A 21,737-nucleotide genomic window follows, 5' to 3' on the forward strand; every position below is an offset into this window, starting at 1 on the left:
AAGAGGTGCCGTAGTGGAGGGCTCTGGAATAATTTCGACCACCTGGGGATCTTTAACGTGCACTGACATCGCACAGCACATGGGCGCCTTATCGTTTCGCCTCCATCGATTCGCGGCCGCCGCGGTCGGGTTCGAACCCACGGGTACTCCGGATCAGTAGCCGAGCGCTCTAACCACTAGTAGCCACCGCGGCAGGTAGATGAAGCGCCCCAATGCACTAACCAGTTTTTGTTGCCGCTTGCGAACCTGTAGCATGTATGCCATCTTGACGCTCATGTAAGCAACGAAACAGCACATCTGGCCATGAAATCTTTCATTTACAAGTGAGGGGGAAATTTTTTCAGAATTTGATCTACAGCACACAAAGCTTCAGTGTTTTCCGTTGCTTCTCACTATCCTCCTGATTTATACCCTTAAGGAAAAAAATAATCCTTGTGAGGCAATAAAAACGTACAACTGATGCTGTCAGCGCAACAGAACGCTCAAAAGGACTAATTTTGGCACATATCACTAATTGACTGTAGAATACCTTTTCCGCAGCTTCGACATGAAAGCGCGTTCGGCTGAACGCATGTGCAAGTTTGTTTTCAAGGATGGGGACAAGACTGTAAAATGATACTGACGGACTTGTCGGCACTTGGGATCGCACGAGACCACTTGGCAAACATTCTCTGGCAGGCAGGGCAACGTACGGAACAGAGGTTTTTTTTTTTTTGTATTCCGTACCACACCCAGGCGCAAAGCACAAATGCTCCGTCTTCTTTTTTGTTGTTGAAGGCATCTCGCCCTCGAATGAGAAAACGCTGCTACAGACACTCCAATACAGATGACGAAAAGAACTGAACTAACTGCTACGGGGTGCGCAAGGCCGACGCGGCTGAGCTTACCGCGCCGCTACTAGCAGCGCCACATTCCTCCTGTCGGCATCGGTGTGCAGAGGGGTCACGCTCAGCCGACGCAAAGCGCCGCGCTCTTCACACCTTCCCAATCTAGCCACCGGCGAGACCGGAAGCGGCAGCCGCAGGAAGCCCGCTCTTCCGGTTTGGCTGCCTCCGCCGCCGCCAACATGGCCGCCATGGCCGATGAGCGCTGCTGTGTTTGTTGCACGGAAATGTTATTATAGTGGAAATAAACGCCTCACTAGACCTGAAATGTCACTTTTTTTGGAGTAAACGACCGAATCTTGGATCGAAATGCCTGCCTTTCCTCCCTGAAGCGAAGGTGCCGAAGAAAACCGCAGCCGATGGTAGCCACGGCTGAACGGGCATCGAAAGGTACGCGACCGCATGCATTCGAGCACGCAAAACCTTGTAGATATCTATGCACGCGTGCTGCAATCAGTACAGTGGTGTCGATATTAACAATTTCGTTATTCTAAGCGCGGAGTCAGCGTCGCTGCTCTCAAAGAGCTCCTCGCTCAATGGTATTTGGCACTTGATCACATTGCTTTCGCGCTGAGAGAGACGCGGCGGCGGGCTGCCGCTTATTCGCTCTATGTATCTCCGGGGGCCGGGCGTCGCGCCATCACGACGTTTTCTGCCGGGCGAACATCGCCGAAAAAAACGTCGCATGTATCCCGGGCTTAATGCAGCACCCAAAAAGCAGGGCCTATATCCTGCATTACAGTTGTTCTCATTGTCTTTATGTGCGTTAAGTACTCGTGTGCCGTGGCGAATAAAAATGCCACCAGATATCACAATATAGTTACGCTGTCGGTTGCTAGCGCTGCGACGCTCAGTGCGAAAGCATGAATTTGCACTGCGTTGAAGACGATGAGCGAGGTGCCGCGCGCCGGAGCGCTCGCGCTAGGCCAGCTGGGAACAGACAGCGCATTATTTTGCTCAGGGTTGGTACTTATCGAATTAGTGCTTGCGGCTTAATATTCGTCATACTAAATTATTCTGAGACAGTGATCTCATGTAAAAGCCTTGTGCATATTCCTCGCCTTGTCATTTGTAAACTTGTCTGTGCTTCCCTAATGGAACAGGATTTGAGGCAGTGTTATGTCAAAGTTAGCAGTCTTGCGTCTCTCCTGAGCTGTAAGCGCCTATGCTTCCTCTTCTCCTGAGGACTGCGAGCTGTCAGGGATGCAACTGCACACTTATTTAGGTTTTCTACCTTTTTGCTATATTCAAGTCGTTCGCCATTGGCGATGGTTTTTTGTTACTTATTTCCACTTTGTTATTCATTCTTGGTTGCGTGCCACCAGCTGTGCTGTCGGTGATTCTCGCAGCTCGGAACTCTTCCCAGGCACGGAATCCTACCCACAGACCTCTCTTCACCGCACTCACCTGTGTTCTTTGGTATATTTTGTTTCTCTTGCCCTTACTTGCATTCCCAGTCAACAAATTTGTGCAGTTTATAATTGTATGCAGATTTGTTGAATGTGCTACTAATTTCTGTATGATGCTAAGCTGTGGCATGAGATATCGGGCTTCTTGCTAGTGAAGGCATGCTTATATTTCCATTCTCTCTTCTCATTTATGCTAGGCAGACTGGTTGCAACGTTAAATTTAAGAATACCTTAGATGCTGTGCAAGGTACCATGATGGGAATTAATGAAAACCTGCGTATCCTATATTCAAATTGTTATGCGGTATTTCAGCCAGCTCATCTTTCAGTGTGGTTATGACAGTCATTGCGACTCTTCTCAAAGAATGTATATGGGTGCATTACATAAAATCTGTTCATTTCTTTTGTCATGGGCTAGCTCACCAGTCTTTTATTTACTTATATTACGTCTAATTTTAGTTTCTCAAGCAGTAGACAATTACCTTTGTTGACGTTCATGACAATGTTATAGCCATTGACAGCTGTTGCTCTGGATGTATTTATTTGCAGTTGCCAGCTGCCAGCATCTATTGGGCCATGCGTGGTTCCTGCCTTCGGCTGTGTCATCCCTCCTGAGTCGTTCATGGTAGTTATTCTTTTTCAGTGATGCATTTCTTAGCTGCCTAATTAGAAAAATATATTCAACATAGGCTTGTAGCTAGGTGTAGAAAGGCATTTAAACTCTACATGCACTTCACAGCAGTACCTCAGCTTATAATTACAGGAACTGTAGACTTGTACAAAATATAGTCGCTCATGTAGCTTTTGATGCAGCTGCTGTTAACATAAAGGTGCTTTGACATTGCACACCAGTTGCCTGTTATGCATATGTGCCCTCGAAAAGGCCCAATATGTTTATTTATCCCTTTAAAAACATTGTGCTCTACAACGATAGTTTACCAGTATTTCTGGTACACAGACCAAAATGTCTGTCAGTAATGTAACATTGCACGATGACGCCAATCATTGTAAGGCATAGCATCCTTGCAGTGCACTGGGCAAGCTGCCCTCAGCACAGATTTATTGTTGGTTTACTGCCATGGCGTATGGTTATACTGCACAGCTTGTACCTCTACCTTCTTAAAACTGCATCCTTGAAATATTTTTAATTAATTGAAGAAAATGGCACAGTAACTGCCTCACATTTTGGTGGACACTTGAACCATGATGTAAGCGAAGGGATATAAGAGGGAGTTCAAGAAGAGGTGCCGTAGCAGATGCCCCCTCTTTAGTTAAACATACCTTGCAATTAGCACATTTGGTGCAAAACAAACATGGTACTTGCACCCTCACGAGGACCCTCATGTCAGTAAAACAAAAAGTGCCAATGTTCCCGTACTTGAGAGCTTTGCTTTTAAAAGAAGCTGACTGCCGCTCAAAGTTGAGCGAAGTGGAGAGCAAAAATATCTCCTTTTCCTCATGTGCTGTCCGCGGTGCCGGTGCCGTTTGCAATGGCGATTGACATTGAGTCGCATGATGCGCAGCCCATGCCTAGAGTTTGTGATTTTGTCTGTCGTGTGCATCTGTCATTAACATCAGTGCAGAGAAACAGTTCTCCAGTTGACCTGTAGGTAACTGTGTCCTGTGCCAGCTGCTACAGCCCTTTTTCCTGAAATTTCCTATTTGGTCACCTGACTGCCACCCATTCATGCATTCACCTACTCTTGGAATCCTCCCAGTCTTTTATTTACTGTGGTATCGTTTATTGCTTCTCTGCATTACACATGCGTTGCACTTCCTCTTATTTCGATTTGGTCAAGATATGACTATTCTTGCATCAGCAGCTGTGCTCTTGTTGTTTAGAGGGGAGAGGTACAATAGTAATTTTTTTTTGCTGGTCGTAAGCAGGTACATTCTAGCAAGTTTCAATCACAGGTACTGAGTGGAACATAATATTTGCCTACCTAGGGGTCACTTCAACCTTTCACCCACATTAAGTGAAAACAAAAGGCGCAGCCTCAAATTTTGGAACGTCGTTGATATTGCCTCAACAGTCGCTGCTTGGTAGTGATGCTGATGGGGTCCTGTGGGCTAGCTAGCAGAACCTGTTGGCATAGCACCGGTCGGTCACGCACATAAAACCTCTGTGGTCACTCTAGAATTACTACAGCAGCACTAACGATGGCCAGGTATTCAGTGGTGTGAAAGGCTTTCTAACGAGCGATGCCGACAAGACTCTGACAGTCGCCCATCCAGGCCTTGGCAGAAAGCTGGTGATCGAAAACTTGTCACCGACGAGACAAATAACTGAGTAGCCTCTCTCGGCTTTTGTCACTATGTCGAGCGGAAAGAGTAACGAATTGCACTGCATGTGTTCATGCGTCAACACTGACGAGGGATAAACAGCACCTCCTTAAAGTGTAGTAAGTGCTAGCCTCCTCCTGTGACGAGAAGGCCTAGTCAGTACTTTGTGTGATGACGATTGCAGAAGCTATGAAGTATGAAGCTAGTCATGAGTGTAGTTTTGACAGCAGTGACATGGAATCAAGGGTTGCTTAGTTTGTAGAACGCACATAGAGCGAATGGTATGTGACAATGCTAGATGAAATGACCCTCTCTGTCTAGCAATGGATTGGTTTAGGAAATGTGAAGACTTGTGGAGAACGGCTTAGTTACATCTGATTTCGGGATGTTATTGCCGTAGTATCAGTGATGAGGAATTGCAGTTCATGATTAAGGACATAAATACTCATTGCGCAAAAGAGGGTTAAAATACTCAACAATCCGAAAAAAGAACATTTTACGGTATGCAGTGAGGTACTAGAAGAGGTAACAGACTACATCTAGGCCAGGTCGTGCGCAAATGCAGAGCATTTGGGAGAAATAGCTGCAAGAACAATGGGGTTTAAGGCCTTTGGCATGCACGCAGGAGTTACGAACAGCGCCTTGCAGTATGCTCAAAAACAAAAATTTTAAACTGCCTTGCTGGTACAAATCTTTCAGGCAAAAAAAATGGTACCCTATAAGGTTTAAAATTGGGAAAAGTGCAGTGAGCCACTTAAAGAAAAATCATAGGGTTCATGCTAAGAAATGGAGGAGAGAGCTGCGTGAGTTGGCAATAACTGCGAATAAAAATCTGAGCTGAAATCATGAATAGGCATAGGCAGGACATGCATTTTTAAAAGCTGGCTGTCGTTTTGGGTAGTGGAGAGGTTGCTGGCAGCAGGGAACTTGGCTCTTGTCTTCATTTTATGTACATATTGCTTTGTGCTTTAGTTCTCAGACCCTGCCATAGGGAGCATATACTTGTAATGAATTATTTGTGAAATTATATGGCATTTGTACACTAGACAAACTCTAAAAACTCAACAATGCTCACACTCTCTGTAGTAAACATTGTAAATCCCGTTAGTCACCACTTTGTTGCATGTCACCCCTTCACTACAATGTCCCTCGTACCCCGAGTCGCTTTGGGATGTTAAACCCAAATAAATTAAACTAAGCATGTCACCCTAATGGGTGCCATGGTATGGTGCTCAGCTGCTGACCCGAAAGATGCAAGTTCAGTTCCAGCTGCAGTGGTCTCATTTTGATGGAGGCAGGATGCTAGAGGTGCAGGAACTCTGTCATGTTAGCACACTTAAGATTTACCAATTCCTCTAATATCTCACATTGCCTGCACGGCTTTGTGCCATTAAACCCCATAAAACCAAGCAAAATTAGTGGCAACATCATTTCTGGAGATTTCTCTAAATTTATAATTATTTTCTAAACATTAACAATTTTCTGCACCTCTTTTCCTTCATCTCTGCCTCTGCTATTCCCTTCCTCGCTCAGTAGCAGGTCAGTGATTTTGATGCCAGCTAAATATTGTTTTTCATTCCATTAGAAAACTGTCTCTCGCTCTGTTGCTTTGTTAGTTGTATCTGCAGTATAGTATTATGCAGAAATATGTTAAGCTTAGATCCAACAGCTATGGCCTGGATAGTAAGTTCTATATGTTCTATATGTTGTAAATGTTCCCTGTACATAGAAATGTGGAGTAGTTTTTGTGAAATAACGTCCAATGATATTAGAGGCATAACTTCATGCAAATGTCAGATGTAGATACTTTGTGGCTGTATTTCTTTTGTGTTAGTGAGTGCGCTCTTCCACTGTTGTTGTGATCAGCTGCTGGGCTATATACACCCCGGCAGAGGCCGCAGTGTGGCTCTCAAGCTGCAACAACGCAGCTTTTTGCCTTGCGTCCTCTCTCCTTTGTTGCTAAAGTAACCTCGAGAGAGTTAATAATAATAATAATAATATATATATATATATATATATATATATATATATATATATATATATATATATATATATATATATATATATATATATATATATATATATATATATACACACACACAGAGTAGAATCTCGTTACAACGAACTTCACGGGACCGCCGAATTTAATTCGTTATTTTGAAATATCGTAGTACTGAAAAACCTTTATTTTCATGTCAGTAATGCATCACAAGAACTAAAATTACATACCTTTGCAGCAGATTTATGTATTGGTAAGTAAATAATAAACGATAATGCTGGGCACAGTTTAACTACAATTTATTGCTTGAAGTCGTCTGTTATCTTCTTCTTTCCTGATATACCCATTGAATTCTCTCGTCTCTGCTTGCCATATCGGCGCACATCTATTCCATAGCAGCCCTCAGGTGCTCCAAAGCGGCCGTAACTTGCTGTTGAAAAATCTAATCATCCTGTTCCTTTTTATTGAGTCTTTCTAATCCTTGTATGTGTGTTTCAAGATCCTCCTCTGAACCTCTCTTCTTTTTTGTTACTGGAGGACGTTCCCTAGGGAGCTCTGCCTGTTCCTTACGCAGCAGCTCCACCGGCTACGTTTCATCATTCATTGGCTGTGAAGTCCTGCCTATCGCCATAACCTGTTCCTGCAGCGCCTTAACTTGCGCTTGTAATACAGTCAACGACCGATTTTGCGGACCCTCTAGGGAACGTAAAAACGTCCGAAAATTCAGGCAGTCCGAAAAAATGAATGCATGCAAAAAAAAACGCACCTTTTTTCTTTTTTTCTCGGATCTAGAGGGTAAAGGGTGAAGTACCGGGTTTCCGAAACCCTGCCAAAGCATCAGTGAAGTGGCTATAAAAAGAGACGTTCAAAAATGCTGCCGACTGCCGGTTTTTTATGTACATGTGTACCGTCAGGGCAGCCGGTGTTATTGCTGCAGTGGCTTGAAGAACTTGTTTATTGTCGTTTGGGTGGCGTTCCGCTTGCATGCGATCATATTTTCCTCAATCTGAGCAAGGGTCGTGTCAGCACTGTACACTGATGACAGCGTCAACAGTGCTCGCGTCAACTCGGCGCTCGTAGGCGGTGCAGGCATTGGCTCCTCCTCATTTTCAACATCGGAGTCATCCGAGTTCCCCACAACCTGACGGACTATTTCCTCGTCAGTCAGTTCTGCGCAGAAGCCGAGCCCGTTGTCAGCGTCAACAAACTGCTCAAAAGTTATTTCTGTGGGTATGGAAACCCCAGCAGAGCGGAGGTCGTTGATCACACTTCAAACTTCCTGTCCAACCTGCGGACGTAACTTTCGAACAACTGCTGAGTCACCCATGCCTTTCTGTTGGCTTCGTACAACACTGGCAGCTTTGCCCCTTTAAAACACCTCGGGTTCTTTGACTTCCCGATTACTAACAAGGGAAGCTTCTCGCTGCCAGACATGTTGCTGCCGACGAGAACGGTCAGCCGTTCTTTACTATGCTTGCCACCGTGGCATGGGTCACCAGCAAAAGCCAGTGTTCTTTCTGGCAACAACTTAAAAAACAAACCAGTTTCGTCGCAGTTGAAAACGTTGTCAGCAGAGAACTGCTGCAACAAAGACTGAAGTTTTCCGTTGTGGTACTGCTCAATAACTGCACTGTCGACGGCGCCGCTCTCACCGCACATCTTCTTGAACTTGAGGTCATTCCGATGTTTAAAGTTCCTCAACCATCCATCACTAAATTTAAAATCCTCAATGTCCATTTGAACCGCGAGAGTTTCCGCTTTTTCTTTCAAGATGCAGCCCGAGACCGGCAACCTCTTTGATATCATCGAATTAAGCCACACGACGAGAGCTTCCTCGAGCTTTGGATGGACACCCTCGCTTGAATTCTTTTTTTGGGCACCAGACGGTTTTTCAGCCGCTTCCAAGATCTTGCCCTTGTTCTTGAGGAAATCCGATGCTGTTTGTTTTGAAATACCGAACTCCTTGCCAACATCAGCCTGCGATCGGCCACTCACGACTTGTTTAATAATGGCGGCCTTCTTCTCCATCGTTAATCGACGGTACTGTTTTCCGCGCTTCGATGCCATCGGCGAGGACGACGAAGACGGAGTGGGGGCCATCGCAGGCGAGCGAAATCCTCAAGTTGCAAACAGTGCAGTTCGCTGACGAGCGTCGAAGCAGCTAGGCCTAGCGTCGCAGAGCGCACTTGACACAACCAAGGAGGGACACAACAGCACAACCACGCACCACACACCACGCTAGCCAAAATGTGGACTGCGCAAACGAACGAAATGGCGCCGCGGCGCCTCCGGAAACTCCGCCGGATGCGGAAGTGCGGCATTGAACATGGCCAGCGTGGCCAGACCAAATCGCTTTGTGACGGCTAGATTTGGCTAGTTGTGGTTCAGAGCGGTGATATGTTTCGGCTGCAAGTCGATTTCCTTCGCAAGGGTGCTGCGCAAGAAGCCAAATGACCTTCCGTCGTTTCAAAAAGTCCGGAAAATTGGACGGTGGAGGGTTCGAGCGTCCAAAACTTCAGATGTCCTTATACATTGATTCTATGGGGCTCGTGGCGGTGCCGCGAAGGCGTCCGAAATATCAGGCATGTCTGAAAATTTGGGCGTCCGAAAATTCAGTCGTTGACTGTATAGGCATTTTGGCGGGGATTTTAAAAAAATTCATAAATCTGAAAATTTCGTTAATCTGATGTTCGTAATAACGAGGTTTTACTGTATATATATATATATATAGCGGCCAGTGCCGCCGAAGGAGAGAAAGCTGAAGACAAAGCTGACGCTCTCAAACTCTTGGCTTCGAGCTACACTGTGTCGACAAAGATTTTGCCTGTCCACATTTCTTGTGCATCTGATTTGCGTCTTTACATTTGGTGGAGGTGCTGCCTGTTCCCACCCTTGAGCTACAGACCTTACGGATCTACGGACCTGAAGATCTACACCCCTTACCAGCCTCTACCACGATGACTGACACCCAGCCCCAGCCTGTCTCCACTGTTCCCGCCGCCGTTGTCTGTTCCGGTCCCGTGCGTCAGCGCGACCCTGCGATCTTCAGCGGCACGGACGACACCGGCGTCGAAGACTGGCTCGCCTCCTATGAATGCGTAAGTGCCTATAATAAGTGGGACGACAGCGTCAGGCTGACAAACGTCATCTTTTATCTGACCGACGTCGCCAACTTGTAGTTTCGCAACCACGAAGGCGATTTTTCTACCTGGGCGGCCCTCAAAACAAGCCTTACCGATGTCTTCGGCTGCCCCGCTGTCCAAAAACTTTGTGCCGAACAACAGTTGCGCAGCCGGGCCCAGCAGAGCGGCGAGAATTTCACAAGCTATATCGAGGATGTTGTTGATTTATGCAAGCGCCTGAATCCATCCATGAGCGACGCGGACAGAGTCAAACACATTCTTAAAGGGAGTGTCCAAAAATTCTCAAACCATCTCCGACGTCATTTCTTTGTGTCAGAGCTATGATGAGCTCCGGAAACAGCGTCTTGTCACCCGCCGTACCACTTGCCCGGACGACACCCTTTCGAGCTTGGCTGTCGGCGGTCCTGCTCACGATCAGTCGACCCTTCTTCAGCAGATCCAGCAGTTTGTGCGGGAGGTGGTTGCCCGCCAGCTATCGCTGGTTACCTGCCCACCCCCTCCAACGCCAACGCTGTCGCCTTCCATTCAGCGTGTCATCCAGGAGCAGGTTGCAGAGGTCCTGCCGCCCGCAAATCCACCTCCTGTAGTCACTGCACCGCTGACCTATGCTGAAGCTGTCGTCCGGCCACGACCTCAGCCGGTTGATCCTGCCTATGCGCCACCTTGCACAGTCTTTCCTGACCCGCCGCTCGCTCCTACAATGCCTCACCCTCACCGGCCTTTGCCTCGCACCGCTCCACGCCCTCTGAATCCGTGGCGCACGCAAGATAACCGCCCGATTTGCTATACTTGTGGCCTCGCTGATCATGTGGCCCGTTGGCGCCGCTCCCGCGGATCCCGTCCTCGCGACTATGGGCAAGCGCCGACGTACGACGTTCCCGTGCCCTACGCACCTGACTCTTCTCATCTGCCCCAGCATCCCTCTACCTATCGCTCTTACTCCTACCACCGAACCCCCCAGTCACCGTCTCCTCGCTGCCGTTCGGTCTCTCCTATGCGCCGCCGGTCGCCACCCCTCCAAGCGGAAAACTAGGCGCCGCAGTTCCGGAGGCAAGAACTGCGCCATCACTTACATCTCAAGCCCTATTGCCGCTCCTGTGAACATTCTTGAAGTGCTGGTGGAAGGTGTTCCTGTTCATACGCTCATTGACACTCGTGCTGCCGTGTCCATCATTAGCCGCAACTTGTGCCACAAACTAAAAAAAGTGACGACGCCGCTTTCTGAAATTTTCCTTTCAACCGCCAGCGCTGACCCCATTCGACCTCTCGCAGTGTGCACCGCTCGCCTCATCATCCAAGGCCTCTCCTACACCATTGAGTTCTTTGTTCTTGCCCACTCCTCTCACGACATCATCCTTGGTTGAGACTTTCTGTCCGCGCATCACGCAATCATCGACTGTGCATGTGCTCAAATTGATTTGTCGCCGCTGTGTGATACTCTTGTGGACGCCTCCCCTGCTACTGCCGCGCATATTCTCGCCACTGACGACCCCTACGTGCCGGCTTTCTCTTCTGTTCTTGTGCCCCTTACTTGTGCTGCACTCTCTGACCCTACTGTCCTTTTTTCGCCCTCACCCCTTTGTGCGCACCGCAAATCTGTCATGCTCCCGCATGCTGTGCTCACAATATCTGGTGGTTGTAGCGCCCTCAACGTTGCGAACCCGTTGCGTATCCCGACCACTTTATTTCGGGGAGAATCGCTTGGCACGGTTGATGTCATCGATCTCGACGACGCTTCACCTGTTCCGGATGACCCTCCCGCGCATGACATCAATGCCCTCACTCCTCCCATCGTCGCAACCGATCAGACCTCACCCGACCGGCTTGCCGATTCCGTCGATGCCGCTCTGCCACCTCCCCAATGCGCCCAGCTTGTTGCCTTGCTTCAGCGCTTCAGCACGTCCTTCGATTCTCATCAAGACACCTTGAGTTGTGCAACAGCGGTTCGCCACCATATGGACACTGGAACACATCGATCTATGCGCCAGCATCCTTACCGCGTCTCCTCCACTGAGCGCCGCATAATTGATGATCAGGTGAGCGACATGCTGCACCGTGGAGTGATCCAGCCCTCTCACAGCCCGTGGGCTTCTCCCGTTGTACTCGTCAAGAAAAAGGACGGTTCCATTAGATTCTGCGTAGACTACCGCCGGCTAAACAAAGTTACTCGGAGAAATGTCTACCCCCTGCCTCGTATAGATGACGCGCTTGACTGCCTGCAGGGGGCAGAGTACTTTTCTTCGTTAGATCTGCGCTCTGGATACTGGCAGGTGCCGATGGCCGAAGCTGATCGCCCGAAAACAGCTTTCATCACGCCTGATGGGCTTTATGAATTTAATGTGATGCCTTTCGGTCTCTGCAACGCGCCTGCAACTTTCGAGCGCATGATGGACAACATCCTACGTGGGCTGAAACGGCAAACATGCCTCTGCTACTTGGACGATGTTGTCGTATTCTCCCGGGATTTTTCGTCTCATCTTCTTCGTCTTGAGAGTGTCCTTCAGTGTCTCAGTGACGCTGGCCTGCAGCTTAATTTGAAGAAGTGTCACTTTGGCGCCCGACAGCTGACTATCTTAGGCCACGTCGTGTCCAAGGATGGTGTCCTCCCGGACCCTGCCAAGCTACGAGCAGTTGCTGATTTCCCGAAGCCCACCTCCCTGAAAGAACTTAGAAGCTTTATTGGACTTGCTCGTACTTTCGTCGGTTCGTCAAGAATTCTGCTGCAATTATCGCCCCACTGACACAACTTCTCGCCGGCGGCAACGACTTACCGGCCTGGTCCACTGCATGCGACGAAGCTTTTGCCATGCTGCGCCATCTTCTCACCTCCCCTCCGATCTTGCGCCATTTCGACCCTTCCGCCCCTACAGAACTCCACACGAACGCCAGCGGCATTGGTCTGGGTGCCGTTCTTGCTCGGCGGAAACCTGGCTTCAATGAGTACGTCGTTTGCTTATGCAAGCCGTGCACTCACAAAAGCGGAGACTAATTTTTCCGTCACGGAAAAAGAAGGTTTGGTAATTATTTGGGCGATCACAAAATTTCGCCCTTACTTACATGGGCGCCCGTTCGCTGTCATCACAGATCACCATGCCCTTTGCTGGCTGTCTTCACTCAAGGATTCTTCCGGCCGCCTCGCTCGTTGGGCTCTCCGATTACAAGACTACGACATTCAGGCCATTTACCGCTCCGGACGCAAACACTCCGATGCTGATGCCCTCTCACGCTCCCCTGTGTCCTCTGAACTCGACCAACCCTTTATTTCCAGCCTCACGCCTTCTTTCAATACCATTGATATGGCTTCTGAGCAGCGCAAGGATCCTTGGATAGCTTCTATTCTCGATATCTTAGCCAACCGCTCTGCCAGCCCCCCCCTTCTAGAGCACTCCGTCGTCAAGCCCGTCACTTTGTCATGCGTGACCATCTGCTGTACCGTCGCAACTACCTACCAGATGGTCGCAAATGGCTGCTCGTGATTCCCCGGCATCTCCGCTCCGCTATTTGTGCCAGTTATCATGACGACCCGCAATGTGCTCATGCCGGTCTGCTGAAAACTTTTACCCGCCTACGTCTTCGGTATTATTGGCGAGGCATGTACCGTTCTGTCCGTCAGTACGTCCGCTCTTGCTTCGAATGTCAGCGGCGCAAGGATCGACCACAGCACTCACCGGCTCCTCTGCAACCTTTACCTTGTCCGGCCCGCCCTTTCGACCGTGTTGAAATCGACCTTTATGGCCCTCTTCCTAGCACTTCTGCTGGGCACCGTTGGATCATTGTGGCCATAGATCATCTCACGCGCTATGCGGAAACTTCCCCGTTACCAGCTACAACGCCCTCCAACGTCGCTAGTTTCATACTTCAAAACATCATTCTTCGCCACGGTGCGCCTCAGGAATTGCTCAGCTACCGAGGTAGCGTCTTCTTGTCCGGCGTCCTGGAGGCCCTTCTTCGGGTGTGTCACATCGTCCACCCTACAACTTCATCTTACCATCCCCAGATGAACAGCATGACCGAGCGCCTTAACCGGACCCTCGGCGACATGATGGCCAAGTACATTTCATCCAATCACTCCAACTGGGACCGCATTCTACCATTCGTTACCTATGCTTACAATTCTGCAATGCAAACAACTACTGGTTTTTCCCCGTATTTTCTTCTCTACGGCCGGGAGCCATCTTCAATTATGGACACAATACTCCCTTACCGCCCAGATTCCTCCGAATTTACAACCGTCTCTCAAGCCGCTGCGCATGCCGAAGAATGCTGTCAACTCGCCCGTTCCTTTACTGCCCACGATCAGTACCGTCAGAAAAGTGCCCGCGCCACTTCTACCTGTCTGCCGCCGGCTTACCTTCCTGACTTCTTAGTTTGGCTTTTGGTGCCGTCCTCCAGCCCGGGCCTGTCGACAAAACTGTTAAGCAAATACCACGGTCCCTATTGCACAGTTCAGCAGACATCTCCAGTTAACTACCTCGTCGAGCCCCTCACACCTTCGCCTGATCATCGACGCCGCGGCCGCGAAATCGTCCACTTCGACCGCCTGAAACCCTACTACGACCCCGCTATCATCTCGTGCCCTTAGGCCGCCAGGATGGCGCCTTTTCACCCCGGGCGTATTGTAAGACATACAATGGAGGTTTGCTGCCCCAGCGGCCAGTGCCGCCGAAGGAGAGAATGCTGAAGACGAAGCTGACGCAGTTCAGTTTGCGAAGAAGACAAAGCTGACACTCTCGAACTCTTGGCTTGGAGCTACGCTGTGTCAACAAAGATTTTGCCTGTCCACATTTCTTGTGCGTCTGATTTGCGTCTTTACAATATATATATATATATTATATATATTCAAGGATAGTCAGTTTTATATTCAACCACACTTACTTATTGCGCTATCTATGCAGACTTCTTTTGTAATGGGCTACCTGGCACAAGAGTGCTCTGACCTGCAGCGGTAAATATCTTTTTCAAGTCAGTTACATGCATAAATAGATTGGGCAAGATCATATGCTTACGAAGCTCATAAACTTGCATTTGTTTTCATAACCTTCCCTATGATGCACTGACTCACTGGAATACACTGCAGATCTTCACTGCAATTAGATGTGCCTAATACAGTGAGACATTGATTTGCTCAAGTTTGTCTTGAGGGAAAGTCCACTGTGCTCAAATGAGTGCACAGCAGTTTGTCTTTATGAACCAAAGTATTTCCAGATGATTTATGGATTTTGTTAGCTGGCAAAAATAAAGCAAGGGTGGCAGTGTTTTGTAATGTCCACAGGGTATACTTGCAAACTCCAGTATGCGTGTCATTCCTTTCTTTTCATGCAACATAAACAGTCTTCCTTTCACACGCATGTTTGAAACAAAATGCTGCACAATTCGCCACTGTAAAATTGAATTCCATTGTGCTGCTTCACAAAATGATATCTGGCTGCAGCTGTAGTTGCGGCATGGAAAATTGGCTTGGCTGTATGTACATCTATTCATCATGATACAAGCCGCTTGCACGCCACACAAACGTCTTGATAGTACAATGTCCAGCACTTTTGCTGTGGAGAGTGCACTGCTAAAATGAGAATAATGAGGGAGAAAGCAGACAATACATTCTGGCAGAGGCATCAAGAAAGCTAAATTTTTTGGAAAGGAATTTTTGGGACGCTCCTCAGAAGGTTGAACTTTTATACTTCACTAACATGGACCAGTTATGGAGTATGCCAATGCATTGTGGGAGCTTCTCGTCTGAGCCTATTGTGATATGCTGGAACACGTTCAAAATTGTGCAGCGCGGCTTGTCACCAACAAATATTGTTTTAATTATCAAAGTATCAGTGTCAAACAGGAGCTGAACTGGGACTCTCTGTAGGAGCGCCATTTACGAATAAAGTTAAATTTTGTATCCAGAAGGCGCGACCACGGCTGGAAAATACGTGAGATATAATGCTGTACTAATGGGTTCAAACTGCTTTTCTTTCCGCGTGCCATCAATGAATGTTGTAAGCTGCCTTAATGTATTCTTGAATGTGAGTCCGAGGCAAAGTTCCCAGCACTGTTGAATTGTGATGTGCATGCATGCTACGCTGCTGTTTTTCTGCTTTTCCTCTTTTTGTCCTTTCCCGAACAATTGACTGATGTGAATGCGTTGTTGATGCTCTTTTTTATCATCTGCCATAGATTCTTTTCGATCCTGTACTAAAGGTTTGCACATGCTGTAGGATTGATTGTGTTTGTATTCCGCCCTGCAGTTATGCTTTCATGGTGCTGCAGAAATGTAAATAAATAAATAAATAAACAGCTGATAATCTGCTAGGGCTGCAGGATCCCAAGAGTGAGAAAGGCAGTGGGAGGCCCTGAGCCAGGTGGGATTGTGAAATTTGACTAGTAGTGGACAGTGATCGTGCAGCTTGTAGAGGATAGGAAAATTGGAGACTTATGGTAGAGGCCGTAGACTCAAGTGCACCTATCTGGACTTGTGATGCAATCTGTAGAGCCCTTCGTTTTTGGGTAAAACCTTGTTTCTCCCTATTGTTGCACTGAACCCCAAAAAGATTCTTAAACATCAGGTTCAACCCCATTTCTGTGCAAATGTGCCTGTAAGAAAGTGTGGTTTGTTGATGCACAAAGCGGAAGAACTGCTGGAGGGTAGTGTATGTCACATATTTCTTCTGACAGATTTTTAAAATAATTCTGGTTATTTTATTTCACTTTTAATGCTTATTGTTCATCGAGTTGCTTATAATTTTAGGATAAATTGAAAACTACATGCACTGACTGGTATTCCATTGCAATATATATACCCATAATTATCAAGCTGTGTTCGAAGGTAGGTGTGCATTTAGTATGCGTGCTTTGAATTTCAGTGGTTGCTTCTGCACTGCAATATGGAGGATGGGTCTCTGCTGTGCGAATTTTTTGCAATGGAGTGAACGTAACTGGAGCAGTGTGTGTTGGTGTGCCAATCAGCCAAAAGTTCTCCCACAGGACCACCGAGCTTCTGAGTACCTATGGCTCAGAACTCGAAGCTCCGATTGCCCTTTCCAAGGTTTTCTGCATTAAACAGTGCAAGGCCAAGGGCTCAGAGCTAACAAGCGTTTGACACCATAGAACTATACGCAGTAGTGCTGGGACCGTGCAGCAAGTCACTGTTAACGAGGTCGCGATAAACGTGGTTTACTGTACAAAGCTAGTGTGAAATAATAATTGTGTGCATGGTAAACACTGCTCTTTTCTTAGTCAGTCATTCAAACAAAGCAGTAGATATCAAATTTGGTATTTCACTGATCCCTCAATTTTTTGCCAGCTAAAGACCAAGGGTTGCATGGAAGTTGTGCAAGCCACCAAGTTGCGTGCGATTGGCGCCAGCGACCAGGAGCAGGCTGGGAAATTTGTGAATGGCCAGCGGGTTTCACTTAGTACAGCAAGCTTTTTCTGTAAGTACAGTTTTTGGCATGGCATTGCTTTGGGATGCATGCATTAAGCTGACTGCTCTGCATCTACCCATGCTTCAAAAACAACGAAGTACAAGAAAAAATATTGATTGCTTAAAAAACTATGCCACTTCTGGTGTGTTTTTTCCCGACAGTATTTGCCATTTAAGGGGGGACACTACCCTATTGATTGAAATTTTGAGCCGCTTGCTCGATTTAACTGAAACTTGCAGGGCTGGTTTATATTACAGCTGGGACCATCTGTTCAAAATTTCATTACCCTGGAATAAGTATGAAGCATATTAGCATATTATGCAACCTCTATGACAAGGATGACTGTGCTTGCTTAGGGAAACGATCGTTTCGAAAATAAGTGTAATCTTCCAAATTTTTTCCGTTATGTGGCTTTAGGAATGACAAGAGCACACAACTGTGGAATTATTTTGCTTAAGTTTGCTATATTTCAAAAGAATGCTGCCTTATGAAAAATTGCATTCGTTTTTCATCTCCGCCACTGCTTTCAAACTAGGTTTTTTGGCATAAAAAAAAGGAAAAAATAGGCAAATTGAGACAAGTTGTTTTCCTCACAAAATTTCGCTGCAGAAAGTCTGCTACAATATTAATATTATCAAGTTTGAAAATCACCCCACCGTATTTCCAAACCTCTAATGTTCGGGCATGATCCATATGGTATGGACATGTCCGAGCTTTGGACAACTTGACAGAACAGATGAGTCCTGGGAGGCACTGCTTCACAACGAGGATGAAACTAAACAACTTGAAGTCATCCGTCTCGCCCTTGCCGCTGCTGCGATCCAAGAGATTCCGGTCGACGGCTGAGGGGAGGACATGGCTGGGACCGAGCGGCGCCTCGGGTACCCATCATCCTTTTGACGGGTGCTAATAAATGTTATTTCTCTCTCTAATGTTCAGGAAAACCCTCCAGCAGCATATGTAGGTCCCTCTTCTTCAACTCTATGCTGCTCAGCAGCAGTGGCTTCAAGTTTGCGCTTTTTTCTGGCCACCTTAGAGCACTGAAGTGCTCTTGCTTGTGCCTGCACCACGCACAATTTGGTGTTCTCCTCGATGACCTTGGTAGTGTGTGTGCCACAGGTAATGTCCAACTTGTCTAAGACTCTTTTCAGTCCCATCGGTCCTTCATTGAAGTTTAGAACAGCTAGTGCTGCAGCTGTCTCGATAGTTCTGAGAGATGCAAACTCTGTCTTTGGACACCGCTTCCACACCAACGAGTTGAACGACTCGTTGGAATTCTGAGTCTGCATGCGCGAGCAGCGCGCAAGTAGGTCTGCTTTGGCCAGGCTGTTATACAGGGGCACAAGCTCCTTAGCGATGTCCCTGCTGAATTCTGGGCGGTGCGTGCGAGCCACTGACGGCTTGCCCGCGGCAAGCAAGGCCTGGTGCCTGTTGTAATGGCACCAGGAGTCCTCGCCATGTGGGCAGGCAAAATGCTGTGGCTTATCTTCAGTAGAGTAAGAATGAAAAAGGGTGGCCATAACTCCTTTCTGCATCTTCTTCACGTCGAGAGCATTTTTTTTCAATGCAGATGCATAGTATGCCGTCAGTTTCTTGGAGATGACCTTTGCGAGGTTTCCTTTGCCTCCCAGGCCCCTCTTCTCCTTCTTGAGCTTTTCAATTCCAGCAAACACACGTTTGGCGACATGATTTACACAGTCTTCTTTGATTATTTCTTTATCATAGAAACCAAGCTAGGACACATGCAAATAAAAAAGCCTTACTGTCTCCATCACTTAGCACTGTTGTATATTGCATGTTGTGTAGCACTTTGGACCTGCTGAATACAATGCCAGCATCCTCCACCTCCATGGCATTTGAAGATCCAGAAAAGCTTTTCTGACAGAGTTCCTTGTGTGCCTCGGCCCATCCTTCATGACTCGCATCACCAGGCTTGGGTCCCAAGCTGCACGCATGGCAGTAGCTACTCTGGACAGAAAAGTCGAGCACGAAGCCAGAGTCCACTTCAATCGTAGCACCAAGCCCAAAGTGGGAAGTGTGGCCTCGTTTGTGCCAGGTTCCATCGTAGCTGACAAAAACGTCGAGCAACAAAGCAACTAATCGTCTTGGGCTGCCTTTTTTTCCTAACGGCCTGCGCGGCATCGTGCATGGCGCCGCGCGCAGCGTCCATCGCGGTGCCGTGTATCTTTTCTCCTAGCATCTGGTAGGTCTTCAGATGCACTGGTGGCGGACTATTCATGCTCGTCAACAAATTCTTCAACTTCATGAAGTTAATTCTGCAGTTCTGGGCAGCCAGTGGCACAGGCAGCTCCGGCTGACGGCTCGATCCCACGACGGGAGAATGCGGGACTCGGACGATGTTTCCGCACCCACTGCACAAAACAACAAACTGAAGGTTCGCGCCTGCACCACTTTCTGTTAAATCAAGCGATTGCTCGCTGCACATGGGACACAACAGCGCGCCGATCATTGTTCTTACCACTGCTACATTGACAAAACGGTAGCCAGTCAACAGTGGGGCCCACCGCGGACGTCGGGCGTCGCACGTACAGCTGAGCCGTCGCGATCGTCGCATTCTTTAAGGAGCACGGCCTTCCTTTCAAATGCAGTCAGGACATTCTCGTCATTAGGGCTTGAGTAAGATGCTTCGGTCCCCTGCGATGGAACGGAGATAAGCGATATCGGTCGTTCCAGTGCTCTCGGTCGGCCTTTGCTAGCTTGGCCTCTCGCTTTCGTGTAGCGGCTTCGTTTACTGAAGCTGCTTCGCGACGAGAACTTCGTAGCTGGCATTCCTCCAACAAAAATATGTTTGAAGAAACCAGAGGAGCAGAGAGACTAGATTCAGTGCGGGATGCGATCAAGCCTGGCCTGACAAAGCGAGGCCTCGCATAGCACGAAACGACATTTAAAGCGTCACGTGCTGCGTTTGCGCCAATCACACAGCTCAAGTTTCGGTTTGCTAGGCAATCAGGGCGTGCTGTTTTCAGATTTTTCCATTTGCTTTTTTTAACTTTGCTGACGTTTTGCTCTACTCTCGACGGAAGCACGCGTGCTCGCTGGAAGAAACGACGCTTCTCACAAGGGCACTCGCTGCTCGCTAGGCCTAATAGACACTGCACGTGCACTTTGCGGGCCATTTTCCTCGACCCGGAACGACGCGGAGGCGCCGCCGACCATTCAATAAACGAGATTTTCTGCGTTTCTAGAGCACACCCGTGAATAAAATTTTGCCGACAGCTTCTTTATTAGTCCAGGAATCGAAAGCGAGGATAATCCAAAAATTGACTTCTTGGCCCAAAATTGCAGTTTTTTGCATCGTGTCCCCACTTAAAGGGCTGAGTATGGTCTAAAAACCTTAAAAATAATTATGTGCTTTTTTGTGGCCTTTTCTGAAATTTCTCCTTCCACGTCTTTGTTGGCCTGACCTTGTAGCTTGTCTGCATTAGATTGGCTGTTACCTACAGTTCACATTTTTGTTGCTTTTTATTGGTTGTCACATTCTTTGCGTGGCATCGTCATGGGGTTTGGGAAGCAATCTGATCTGATTTCTGTGTTGGACTGAAATGCAAGCTGCACGGATGGCACAGATCTCGTCTAGGCCTTGAACTCGCGTTGGAGTGACGATAAATGTCAATGCCGATGGCTTTCGCTCCTGGACGTTTAGTTCCAAATCAGGACTGAACGCCTAGCAGTTCATGGGGGTCAGTGGGCTCCAGGCTAGTGTGCGAAAGACACAAGATGGAAGCATGATTTAAACAAGGGTCTTTCACAATGTCTCTGAGGAATGCTTTTAGAGAATGAACACTTAAGCGCGGCTTAAAGGGCAGTCAAGCCAAAGCCGCAGTGGCTTTCCGTCCATGTCGTACTGAACGTCTTTGAAATAATCCATAGTTCCGTTGACCATGCCGTCAGCGACGTTGGTTTTACTAAATAACACATGTTTCAAAACGTAAAGGAGATTTTTCTTAGGAAGATTTTCGGTCTCTGTCTTGGGCATTTGACCAGTCCCTTCTTTTGCACAGTCCTAGTCTTCAATGGACCGATGGGCAATGATTGTCAGCTGCACAACATTCTGCAGCGTTTTGACCTGTCACACCGGGTAACATGGGGCTGTATTTGTCGGCGGCGTTGTTGCTGTAGAAGCGCCTGAGTACATTTGGTGCTTGTGAAAAAGCAGCTTCCTCGGGAGTTCCTAAAATGGTTTCGAGCATGGCGATGTCACTCTCAATCAGAGCCTTGCCGTCTCCTATTATTGCGAAGCAATACTACTTTAGGTCGCACTTCAGCTCGTTCCGTGGCGAGGCGGTGGTAGGCACCATTGACCTTTAGCGTGACCTCGCTGCGTGACGTCACACCACGTGACCTAGAGTGACGTCACACCAGCTGTGTAAAAACGAGGCCCCATCTCACGCCGTCGCGAGGCGAGGCGGTAGCCACCAACGGCGGCCTAACTCCCGCTCCTCTCACCAGGGGCGCTACGGTCGGTGTGACGTCACACCAGCTGTGTAAAAACGGGGCCCGATCTCACGCCGTCGCGAGGCGAGGCGGTAGCCACCAACGGCGGCCTAACTCCCGCTCCTCTCGCCAGGGGCGCAACGGTCAGAGTGA

The 21,737-nt window shown here is 48.0% G+C and overlaps 1 protein-coding gene across 1 annotated transcript in view; it reads left to right on the forward strand.

Annotated features, from left to right (window-relative positions):
• The first annotated feature begins 992 nt into the window (after positions 1 to 992).
• Positions 993 to 21,737, forward strand: part of LOC144093669 (uncharacterized) — a 38,587-nt gene continuing 17,842 nt past the window's right edge. Inside the window, exons 1-5 of the mRNA XM_077627259.1 lie at positions 993 to 1,274; positions 2,210 to 2,303; positions 2,842 to 2,917; positions 9,448 to 9,672; positions 17,009 to 17,138. Of these exons, the coding sequence (XP_077483385.1) occupies positions 1,244 to 1,274; positions 2,210 to 2,303; positions 2,842 to 2,917; positions 9,448 to 9,672; positions 17,009 to 17,138 (556 nt within the window). The 5' untranslated portion in view covers positions 993 to 1,243. The remainder of the gene's footprint in view (positions 1,275 to 2,209; positions 2,304 to 2,841; positions 2,918 to 9,447; positions 9,673 to 17,008; positions 17,139 to 21,737) is intronic.

The sequence above is a fragment of the Amblyomma americanum genome, chromosome 6 (assembly GCF_052857255.1).
Source record: "Amblyomma americanum isolate KBUSLIRL-KWMA chromosome 6, ASM5285725v1, whole genome shotgun sequence".
NCBI classification, from domain to species: domain Eukaryota; kingdom Metazoa; phylum Arthropoda; class Arachnida; order Ixodida; family Ixodidae; genus Amblyomma; species Amblyomma americanum.